Raw genomic sequence first — 12664 nt, forward strand, 5'->3', positions numbered from 1 at the left:
GTCACGTTGTAAAATTGCTCTTAATTATTCTAGCCTTTGTATCGACTAGTCCGAATAAAGCTTTATTTTGCTTTCTGTATAAATATATGCTTTTAAAAACGTTCTCCGGAATTTTGAACACGTAAGTGGCGCAGTAGGTAGGATTTTCTAAGTAGTGGTGGACAATTAATAAGAATTTTCTGAGAGTTTCTTTGAAATCGCCAATTGTGGAAAGTTCGAAACCTTCGCTACGTGGATTCTCAAATCCTTCAGCACACAGCATGTGAAGCAGAACGACGGTCTACAAAAGTACAAACCACATGTGACGAGTTGGAAAATTGAGTCGAAAAGGGGAAGGAGAAATACGAAACCGTAAGTGCCTTTTGCCCCTCTGATACCTCTGTATAAAGTCACTTGAAAGGATAGTTTAGAACTCGCATTGCAAGACGTCCAAAAGAAAATATATATGGTCTTTATGGATGACGTAATCATTATAAGTACAGGACTAACAGAACATATAACAAAAATTACGAGAAGCTAATTTGAAAATACAAGTGGAAGAGAAGCGGAATTCCTTGGACATATAGTTACCCTAAATTGAATAAAACCAAATCAAAAGAAGATTGAAATATCCTTTGCCAAAAACACGAGACATTGAGTCATTCTTAGGTTTAATCGGGTATTATCGCAAATGCATAAAAAATTACGCAAAGATAACTAAACCAATGACACAATGCTTGAAAAAGGAAAGCAAAGTCGAACACAAAAGAATTCATTGATACTTTTAACACGTGCAAAAATTTGCTAACTTCGGAGCCAGTATTATCTTATCCGGACTTTAGTTTAAAGTTTGAATTAACAACTGACGCATCGAAATATGCCATCTCAGGAATTTTATCCCAAGACGGACACCCAATATGCTACGCACCAAGAACGCTGAACCCTTCAGAGATAAACTATTCGACAATTGAAAAGGAAGTCTTAGCAATCGTTTGGAGCTGTAAATATTATAGACCTTATTTATTCGGACAAAAATTTATTATTTACACGGATCATAAACCCCTACGGTGGCTAATGTCATTAAAAGAGCCAAATTCACGACTCGTTAGATGGAGACTTAAACTTGAGACGTATGACTACGAAATTAAATACAAAAAAGGTAAAAACAACCAACCAGCGGACGCTTTATGACGATATCCAATAGATATGAACGCTCTTGATACCCAACAATTTAGGAGGCGCGGATGAAATTATAGGCGACTTTTTATTACGCGATAACGACGAATTGCCAAATCTGGACGACTCAACGTTAGATGAAATTTTGTTTAAACTGGAAGAACAAAAGATTAAAATTTTATCGGACATTCAGATTAAACCCTCATTTAACCAAAGGGAAAATTTAAAAGATTTAAAAGAAAATGGTACAGTACATTCCTCAGCGGAAAATCTAATTTTCGAAATTCCAATTTCGAAAATGAAATAATATTAACAACAGGAGATGTAGGAATATTCTTAATAAGAAAAGAAAATGTGTTTAATAATAATCGATTTTATGTCACAATCCCGAAAAATGACCAAATGCCAAATATAATACAAATCATGAAGGAATACTTTAAACCAAAAACTACTTATGCAATTTTCTTTCAAGCAGAAAATCTAATTAGAATTTTCGCTGTAACATTACAACACACTTTCAAAAATTCAGCATTTAAAATAATTCATTGTAACGCAGTTCTCGAAGACATGAAAACACAAGATGACCAACAAGAAAAACTCAGTCTATACCATACGACAAAAATGTGCCATCGTGGAATAAACGAAATGAACAATTCTCTTTGTAGAAAATATTATTGGCCAAAAATGTCTAACGATATAGAATATTATGTTAACCATTGTGACATATGCCAAAAGTATGATCGAAAACCACCAGTGATAATTTAATTTAACACCAACAGCATCAAAACCATTCGAACACATTCATGTTGATACATTTAGGATAAACCATGAAGCCTACGTTACAATAATTGAAGCATTTTCGCGCAATGGACAAGTGTATCCATTAAAACGCATAACAGTAACCGAAGTAGTTGAAACCCTTTTTAATTTTACAACGCATCATGGATTACTATTGAAAATAACCTCAGATCAAGGAACAGAATTTAAAAATAAGGACCTCGAAGACTTTTGCAAGTTATACCGAATAGAATTACATTTTAAGACGCCACAAAATAGTAATTCAAACTCCCCTGTGGAGGGATTTCATTCAAATATTATTGAAAGTTATAGATGTCTTAAAGAAGAAAACAAGAATCTAACTACAGATCAACTCGTTAAGCGAGCAGTAATTTACACGTGACGAAATTTACACCTCTTGAAGTGATAAATGGTCATTTAAATCCTCAAAACCCATTTGATCTAAATGATAACGCGATTATTTCTTCTTCTTCGCATAATGAAAACTCAATTAAATTGTACCAACAAATAAAGGAATTAAATGGAAAAACGAAAGAAGACATCATCTTTAAGAGAAACGAAAATCGTGACGAACCACCAGATTTTACCCATCAATAATATGCTTTCATTAAAACAAAATTTAGAAGCAAAGAACTTCCTAAATTTAAAATGATACCGTTAACAAGCCAAACGGAAAATAAATTATTAACACCAAAAACAAGCTACCATAAAAGTAGTGCAAAGAGGCCAATAAAAATCTAATCTTTCATGAAACCAATGAAGTTCAAAATGTTGACTCTTCTACTCCTAGCAGTTCTAACCGAACGACTAGTAACGACAGACGTACAAGTTACCAAACTCGTAAATCCTATACTTCCTATCCAGATAGGTAACGCAAAATTAATTTACAACAAACACACATTTATCCATTATGTCCATTTAAGGCAAATAATTAATCGCGTAAAAAGCATAGAGCATTCAAAATAATTAAAGATAAGTGTAATGTTAAAAATATAACTAATAATATTTCATATTATGGACTTGCCGAAAGGAACTGAATATTTAACACAAATTACTGTGGAAAAATTTTACAGCCACATGGTAAAGAACGAGGCTTAATTAACGCGGTTGGTAAAATAAATAAATGGCTTTTTGGAACTCTAGACGCTGACGACAGAAATTATTATAAAGCAGCAATAAATACACTCGAGAAAAACCAAAATAATTTAGCCCAAGAATTAGAATTACAAGTATCTTTATCAAAAGGCATAATTAATAATTATAGTAAAACTATTGTGAAATTAAATGAAAACCAACGTAATCTGCAAACTGGTTTAAAAACTTTCCAAAATGACGATAAATTCTTTACAAGACAATCTTAGTTTTCACGGGATCATCATGCAATTAAACTTCTAGATAACCTAGAAGACGCTATTATGTTTGCAAAAGTGAATGCGCTTCATAATAGTATTTTACCGGTTTCGGACTTGAACAAAATGCTTAAATATCTAGCATCAATCTATAAAGAAAATCAAATTCCAGAATTTAAAAACATTTTATCTTCTTATCAAATTTTGGGAACGCAGGTAAATTTTGTAGACTCAAAATATTTTCCTTTTACCCAAAATGCTTAAAATCCTACAAGTAAACTTGGGCAGAAGATATTCCGCCCATGATATGCTTCAACACTTGATACGACAGAAGGAGGTGGATCTGGTAGTTCTTAGCGAACTAAACAAAAAAATCTCAATAAAAAATAACCACAGGTACACCGATGACAACTTTGACGTTGCAATAGTGCCATCACATCGCCTTGGTGCCATCCAAAGTAGCGGTAAGGGACGGGGATATGTCTGGATAGAGTGCTTAGACATAGTAGTGTAAGTTACATATCGCTGAACGAAAGCGAAGAAATTTTCATCCGTTTCCTATACCACCTCAGACTATAGCCAAACAAAAGAGTGTATTATATGCGGCGATTTTAATGCGCAGTCGATGACTTGGGGTTCCCCCGTAAACGACCGTAAAGGAGAAACACTGTCGGAATGGTCCTCGGAAGTAGATCTCGTTGTGCTTCACCGAGGCACGATGTCAACATTTAAAAGAGGATAGAGCGAGTCCTTTATCGGTATTACATTTGCAACTAGCGGACTTGCAAAAAGGAATGCACAATGGGAAGTATCTGACGAGGAAAACCTGTCCGACCACAATTACATCTTCTTCGATATTGGTGAGATCAATAAGGAGATCAAAAGCGTAGACCTACGAATACAAAAGCACGCAGCACGCAGGCTGGAACATAGAGGAATCAAGAATGGGATTTTTTTAAGAACTCTGGGACAAGACATAGCAAAGCAAAATAACCAGAATATCACCCCAGAAACATGGTCCGATATCATTACAAATGCCAGCAACAACACTTTTTAAATTAGAAAGGATCTATTAGGACAAAAGAAACCTGCCTGCTGGTGGACACCAGAGGTATCGGCACTAAGAAAAGAGTGTTTGGCCAAAAAACGTATTATCATCAGGAAGAATAAATCACGCAACACGAATCAAGAGGAAAAAACAGGACTTTACATTGGTATAAAGAAAATCGAAGAAAGTGGTGGAAGAAGTCGAAGACAACATATGGAGTTTGGGATATGATAGTGACCAAAGCATTTTGCCTGACACGATTCCTGTTTATGAACGACAAGACTATGCTGGAAGAGGCCAGAAACCTTTTTCCCAAGGAAGAAAAAATGAAGTGGTCTCCAATATATGTAAACGAAAATGACATCCAGCAAATTAAAAACAAAAAAGCTCCTGAACCAGATCGAATTCCAACTGAGATTTTAAAGAAATTCGCCGAAAATTCTCCAATGGAAGTTTTAAGGCTAATGAACTGGCAACTTTGCATAGGAGAATTTCCAAAGATATGGAAAAGAGCAAAGCTTGTGATTTTGGAAAAGCCACAGAAACAAGTAAGCAGTAAACCTTCATATCGACCGATATGTTTGCTGGACTGTATGGGGAAGCTATTAGAGCACTTAATTAAAGAAAGGCGACACACCGAAATTGAGGAAAAAGAGGCTAAGTGCCAATTTGGTTTTACTAAAGCAAAATCAGCAGTAGACGCAGTTAATATGGTCCTAAAGGCAGCAAAAAATGATAATGGCTTAGCTTACCACAACAAAAAGCTATGCCTTCTCTTTACACTTGACGTGAAAAACGCGTTTAATTTGGCACCCTGGCTAGGAGTAGTGAAAGCGCTTTTAGGAAAAAGCATAGCCCCATATCTTATGCGTATGGTGACAAGTTACCTCGAAAACAGGGAGTTGCTGGTGGGCAACAGCAATATAATAGAGACCACTTGTGGAGTGCCACAGGGATTTGTTCTCGGTCCCTTTCTCTGGAATGCATACTACGACGAGGTACTAAAATTAGAAATGCCTCTAAACGTTAAAATTATCGGGTATGCAGACGACCTTGCCATCATAGTAACCGGTAAAACTGCAGAAATGCTGACAACAATAACAAAACCGCGATACATAGGGTGGTCGAGTGCATGAGGAAAATGAAGCTCCAACTTGCCCCAAACGAATCATCAACGATGTAATGGGAATTCTAATAGAGACGACACCCGAGATAAAATACCTGGGTGTGTTCATTGATCAAGGTACCACACTAAAGAAACACATAGTGAACACGTGCAAAAAGGCTGAAGCGTCAGCTATAGCCTAAACTTGACGGACCAACCTCATCTAAACGAAGACTGCTGAGCACCGTGACCCACTCTATCATGTTATATGCTGCCCCTTCCTGGTCAGGTATATTGAGGTTCACAAAGTATGTCAATATGATGCTCAGAGAACAAATAAAATTGGCCATTAGAGTATGCAATGCTTTTAGAACGGTGTCAACAGATGCTGCACTGGTTCTAGCAAGCATAATGTCGACTGATCTGCAGGTGCTAGAAAAGGAGGCATCATATGGAAATAATGTGACCAAGACAACTGAAAGACTAATCCATGGAGAAATGGCAAAAACGATGATCTGGGCGAATAGTGGTGGTAGCTGGCCAAAAAGATTAATTCCAAATATTCTTTAAATGGCATTATAGAAAACACGAAACTCTAAACTATCATCTGACGCAATTACTAACTGGGCACGGATGCTATATGTCAAACTTCCGTAGCTTCAAAATAAGAGAGACATCACTTTGCATGTACTGTGACATCGTAGAAGATAGGGTGGAACATACGTTGTTCATATGTCCAAGGTGGCAAGAGCAACGCAATAAAGCTGAGCAATTAATAGGCAACACACTGACAATACAAAACATCGTGCAGCTGATGCTAGAATCCGATAGAACTTGGAGCTGCGTTTCAGAACTCTCAAGATCGATCCTGACAGGTAAGGAAAGAGAAACTTAATATAAAAGAGGTAAAATATTAAAGAATAGGCCAGCCAACGTAACGAAGTAATACCCACGGGGGGTTCCGCTATGTTTGGCTAGAAATAAGGAGGTGGTTTTTAGTTGGTAGGAATCCGACATACCCCACAATACCAATGGTGGAAGTCTTATGTAAGATTTTCCTCTCCAAAAAACATATCTGAACGCTGAGTCTCACCACCACCCATCATAGATACAGGCAGTGGCAAATACATTAATTGCTCGGTTCTTCAGGCTTACGAACGAGAAAAACAGAGATGATGGACTGAAGAAAATTGGTACCTGTCTTCGACAAAACGGATACCAAAGGCGCACCATCAGCAGAGCAATAAGCAAACAATAGCAGCCGCAACAGAAACTGCAGGACGAAACCCAAGAGAGATCTGTCGTTGTTCTGCCATACATCAAAGGGGTTACTGACAGAATCGGCCGGATATTACGGCAACACGAGATACCTACGGCATACAAACCTGATCCTACCATTGGAGCAGTATTAAGAAACCCAAAACAAAAAAATACTTTGGAGAACCAAGGAGTATATAGCGTGGCTTGCGGATCGTGCAAGCTTTTTTAAGTTGACGGTAGGATCCGTCTGCAAAAATATGCTTCTACGAGCTAGCTCAGGAGTTGTTAGAACTCTTAATTCTTGAGATGCAATACAACCAGGTGTTGCAATCAACGTCAACCCGGACAAAGGAGGAACAAAGCGGAAAAAAGTAAAACTAAAATCGACAATAAAGAATTGTTTAAAGTCTCGCCAGACAGAATGGCAGAAAATGGGCAAATGAGCAAACTTAACCCACGTTTGGGGTTTAAAATAAATAAATTTTCATTTTTTATTTTCTAGGAATTAAAAATTGACAAATAGGAATCCGCGAATCTAAATTAAACTCTTTATAAAAATACTCATTCAGATGACATTGCTTTGGAGAGGGGTGTTTCCTACAGGAGTATTATGGGACCTATTCTGTTCTCAGTTTATACAGCTGACTTCTCTACTTTTCTTAAATTTTGCAAATCTCATTAATACGCCGATGATACTCAGTTATATTTATATTTTGTTGCTAGTGAAGCCTTAAATACTTCTATTAAAATAAATTTAGATATAAAAAATAATTTCGGAGGTGTTTGCGGTTTATAAGCTCTCATTCAATACTAACAAAATTTCATTATTTGGAAATAGAAGGGAAGAAACTGTAAGAAACGCCTCTTTTAAGATTACGCTAAATGATGAGATTATCTCTCCTTCTTCAGACAGGTTAAAAATTTAGGATTATGGTTTGACGGTGACTTACGGTTTTCCAAGCATGTGGGCTCGGTGTTACAAAAATCCTTCTATAAGTTGAGGTCATTGTGTATTCATAAAGATTTTCTCAGTAAAGAAGTCAAACTTAAACTCTGTGATATGTTAGTTATTGCATTATCGTCTATTGGCCAGCGTTAATAGTGTAACCAGGATCTAGCAAAAGCGTATGATGTGCGCCTATTTCTTGTATTTACGATGTATATCCGGGTGTGTATTTTGTTGGCAATTATGGTGTTGGTGCTGTTGTTCTTGTGATTACATGGAAGGGCGCAATTTGCGAATGTCGCAACTCTTGTATTATAACTTACATTGTAATATTTTGAATTTCAATAAAGACAGTTTATTATTATTATTATTGTCGAGATTTTAAAGCAATGTCTTTAGGTTTTAGAATATTAGATTTAGGAGGTCTCAAATTTAATTTCGTTAGCGTTTGAGATGGCAGTTTGTTCAGGATGGAAAGGATTTCTTCTTTTGGGATAATACGTGGGGCAAGGACAAAGTTGTAATCTTTTGTAAGAACTGATTTTTCCGTCTCAGAAAGTTGGTGTGATGATACATTTACCACAGTGTTTGGGAGTTAAAAGGAGTTTGATGGTTTGTTTGTGTTGACGTCAGTTTTTCAATTTTTTGGATGTGATTCTCGAAAGAAGATAGACGAAGATTTTCAGCTTTGTCATAAATTATCATTCTTTACGGGTGCGATGATTTCTTTCTCGAAGTAAGAGGAGAAGGAAATGAGGTCTACAATATAACAAAAAGGTTAATATACAGACTAACCTTAGGAGTTTCAATCGGTAGTCTTCTCCATAAAAGCTTGGTAATTTATCAAAAAACTTTAACAGGCTACTGTAGTGCTACTTACAAGTCTCCTGCATTCCTCCTGCATAGGTTTTTAATAAATTAAACTTGCTGACGTTTCGCCAAACATTCGGTTGGCTTCTTCAGTTACGCTCTGAGAAGATAACGTTGTCCCTAATTTTTTTAAAATATCCAAAACCTGATCTGCTTATAAAATTCTTCGCAAATTCAGTTTTGTTTCACATCGAAAAAGAATTCATACCTGTATGGAAATAGACCAAATCAATAAGACTCTATCGCCTTTACATCTTGAAAATGCTTCCATCTTGTCCCAATTCGAGTTCTATAACCTTTCAAATATGATCCATGACAATGCTGAAAATCTTCGTTTATCTTCTACCCAGAATCACATTTAAATATTTGAAAAACTTACGTCAACTCTGGTGAAACCATAAAATTTTTTCAACTTCCAAACACTGTGATAAATATATCATCGTACCAACTTTCTGAAGCAAAGGGGTGCAAGCTAGCTCGCGTCCGTGGTAGAATACTACACGTGCACCCTGGGTAACGCTAAATGAGCTAGAGCGAACAGGCGACCAAACTATCTCTCAGATCTCCTGGCCTATACACAGAAACCTCTTTCCCCAATGAGTCCGAATTTGCCAAATAAACATAGAGGGTATTAGCCGATCAAAAAGTGAAATTCTATCTAAATTGTTAACCTCGAACGATATCGACCTGGTAGTCATTCAGGAAACTCATGCTGCAGATGAACAACAACTAAAAACCAGAGGAAAAATCCCCGGTTACGACCTTCTGGGAGCCACTTACCATCACGCTTATGGCAATGCCACATACGCTCGACGCAGCATTGAAAATGCCCATCTCATATCCTGTAGCACACAGAACAACATTCACTCCGTTGTAACAAAGATTGGAGATATACATATAACAAACATTTACAAGCCTCCAAAAATGCTTTGGCCACCACAGGTTACAGACTGGCGCCCACACCCAGCTGTCTACCTAGGAGACTTTAATAGTCACAACCAGGAATGGAAATATAGCAAAAACGACGAAAATACTCTGGTGGTTTGGGCAGAGAGAAACCAACTTTTTCACGTTTTCGATGCTAAAGCCAAGGGCACCTACAGGTCCGCTGCGTGGAAGCAGGAATACAACCCTGATTTGTGCTTTGTGACAAGAGACCAGTACCATAAACCTGTACCAACTAGAAGAAAAGTGCTCGACAACTTCCCTCATAGCCAGCATAGACCCATTATTTACGAAATAGGTATCCAAGTTCCACTAATCACATCTGTCCCTCGACCACGCTGGAATTTTGGCAGAGCTAACTGGACCTCCTTTGCCATTGAGCTTGACAAGTGCCTCCGCTGGATTCCACCGACGCACAAAAATTACGATAGGTTCATTGGTGCCGTCATCTCTTCTGCTAAGAAACATGTTCCAAGGGGCTATCGCAAAGAGTACGTTCCTGGTTGGAACGAAAATAGCGACCGTCTCTACCAACAACTCCTTGACAGCGGCGACGGTGAGATAGCAGATGAACTCCTCCACAGCCTGGACAAAGCTAGAAGGGATAAATGGACAAGCACAGTCGAGTCACTGGACTTCAAAAAATCGAGCCGCAAAGCGTGGTCTCTTTTAAGAAAACTAGGAGATGACGGCCCAACTGCCCGCCCTAACACTGATATCCACCCAAATAAAGTCGCCTCCCACATAGTCAATACTTCAGGGGGAAAAGCATCAAGCAATTCACGACTAACATTAAGAAGCAGCTGAAGCACCTAAAACTGACCAGCCCGAAAGAATCAACATTCTCCTGCCCCTTTACTATAGAGGAAGTGAACACAGCAATCAAAGCCACAAAGAGCGGCAAAGCACCTGGACTGGATGGCGTCCACCCAGAGTTTTTGATACACTGTGGAAAGTCAGCAAGAACATGGTTGTCGAATTTTTACACCAGTATATTACAATCAGGACAAATCCCAAAAAAGCTGAAACAAACCAACATAATTGCAATCCTAAAGCCTGGAAAAGCTGCCGACAAGCCGGAAAGCTACCGCCCCATTGCACTGCTGAATGCAATATATAAACTTCTTGAACGACTTGTTCTTGATAGAATCAACCCAGTACTGTCCTGCCACATCCCAATAGAGCAGGCAGGATTTCGACCAGGGCGCAGCACAACAGACCAAGTTTTAGCTCTTACAACTTACATAGAAGGTGGCTACCAAAGGAAACTGAAGACCTCAGTGGCATTTATAGACTTGACGGCAGCATACGACACGGTCTGGAAGGATGGTCTGCTCTTCAAATTGCTAAAAGTAATCCCATGCAAAACAATATATCGATTAATGAACAACATGCTTAGTAGTAGATGCTTCGCGGTCTCCATGGGAAGTGCAAAAAGCTCTAATAGGACCCTAAACAACGGACTTCCACAAGGATCTGTACTCGCCCCAACTTTATTTAACCTGTACATATCAGATATGCCACCTACCCAAAGTCAAAAATTCGGGTATGCGGAAGATTGGGCAATTGCAACCAGGGACAAGTCAATGAAAACTACCGAGCGCGTACTCACAGAGTACCTTGCGACACTAGGGGAATTCTTTAGGTCGTGGCGACTTAAGCCGAATCCGAACAAGACAGAGGTATGCTGTTTCCACCTAAACATCAAAATGGCTCACAGGCAGCTCCAAGTCTATGCTGACAACCACCTGCTAACACACAACACCACCCCAAAATATCTGGGAGTGACTCTAGACAGAACACTGTCTTTTAAACAACACCTCCAAAATACAGCAGCCAAATTAAGAACTAGGAACAACATAATCCACAAATTATGCAGAACAACATGGGGTTCAAATGCTTCCACACTGCGATGCTCGGCCCTGGGGCTTGTCTACTCAACTGCTGAATACTGTGCGCCAGTGTGACTGAATAGTGCTCACACAAGACTTGTTGATACACAATTAAATACAACAATGCGGTTAATATCTGGTACAATAAAATCCACTCCTACCCAATGGCTTCCGCTACTAAGTTTTATACCACCTCCAGAACTACGACGGCAAAATGCCTTACTGAAAACTTTTAAGAAGATACAGAACAACCCTAACCTGCCAATCCAGAATGAAATTGCTGATGCCAACCGCAATCGCTTGCGTTCGAGAAACCCGCCAACGAGAACAGCCGCAGAACTGAGGGCAGTGGAGCAACATACAGAATGAAGCCATCCCAGCTATCAGAGACATGTCCGGTATAAATACTACCCCTCCGGATTTGACGGAAGGTCTGGTCCACTCTAAACAGAATAAGAACTGGGCATGGAAACTGTGCAGATTTCCGGTATAAATGGGACCAAACCCAAAGTCCCGAATGTGACTGTCGTTCAGAGAGGCAAACAATCCAGCACATTACAACCGAATGTCCTATAAGAAGATACGACGGTGATCCAGAGGATTTCCTGTACGCGACTCCAGCATCGATTGAATACATCTATAATTTAGATATTAAATTGTGACTTAATTATGTACTGTGTATATTTATGCCATACGCTAAATAAATAAATTCTGAAGCAAAAAAATCAATTCTTGCAAAAGGTTCCAGCTTCGTCTTTGCCCCACGTATTATCTCTATCCTAAACAAACTGCCGTTCGATTTAAAACGGCAATAATCCATTAACACTCCAAACGTCCTAAATATAATATTCCAAAGCCTGAATACATTGCCTTAAAATCTCTAAAAATAGTACAGGTCAGACCAATGAAGCTGCGGTGAATAGACGGGTCGCAGTGTAGAAAGGAAAGGATGTTTTAGGCCTAATTGTGTTGGACTTAATAATCCTAATTTATTATGGTTCTGTCGGTTCTGTATGGGAAAGTATAAAAAAAGTATCGAAAATAAAATAACAAGCGAAGTTACAAGAAGCAGGCGGCAGAACACATGGACAAATACGGTTATGGTATATGGTTATGGTCTGGTGATAATGAAAATTTAATATAATAGAATCAGAGAACAGAGAAAGCGAACAAGTGATATTACATAAGCAAAAGAAACTTGATTTTTATAGCTTTCAATTAACTTTAGGAAAAGCTTTAATGGAGAGCTGCATGATCCAAAATGAATCTAATTAGTTAAGAAATATGTGGAACATG

General features: G+C 38.3%; 1 protein-coding gene across 1 annotated transcript; it reads left to right on the plus strand.

The window, feature by feature from the left end:
• Window positions 1-6095: 6095 nt before the first annotated feature.
• Window positions 6096-11158, plus strand: LOC132701446 (uncharacterized; the record flags this gene model as incomplete). The annotated part of the gene is made up of 3 exons (XM_060669328.1): window positions 6096-6330; window positions 9250-10138; window positions 10210-11158. Coding segments are annotated over exons 1-3 (2073 nt in total), but the record flags the coding sequence as incomplete, so codon positions are not given.
• Window positions 11159-12664: the final 1506 nt, after the last annotated feature.

This window comes from Cylas formicarius, unplaced genomic scaffold, assembly GCF_029955315.1.
Source record: "Cylas formicarius isolate icCylForm1 unplaced genomic scaffold, icCylForm1.1 PGA_scaffold_4__25_contigs__length_36172078, whole genome shotgun sequence".
Classification (NCBI taxonomy): Eukaryota; Metazoa; Arthropoda; class Insecta; order Coleoptera; family Brentidae; genus Cylas; species Cylas formicarius.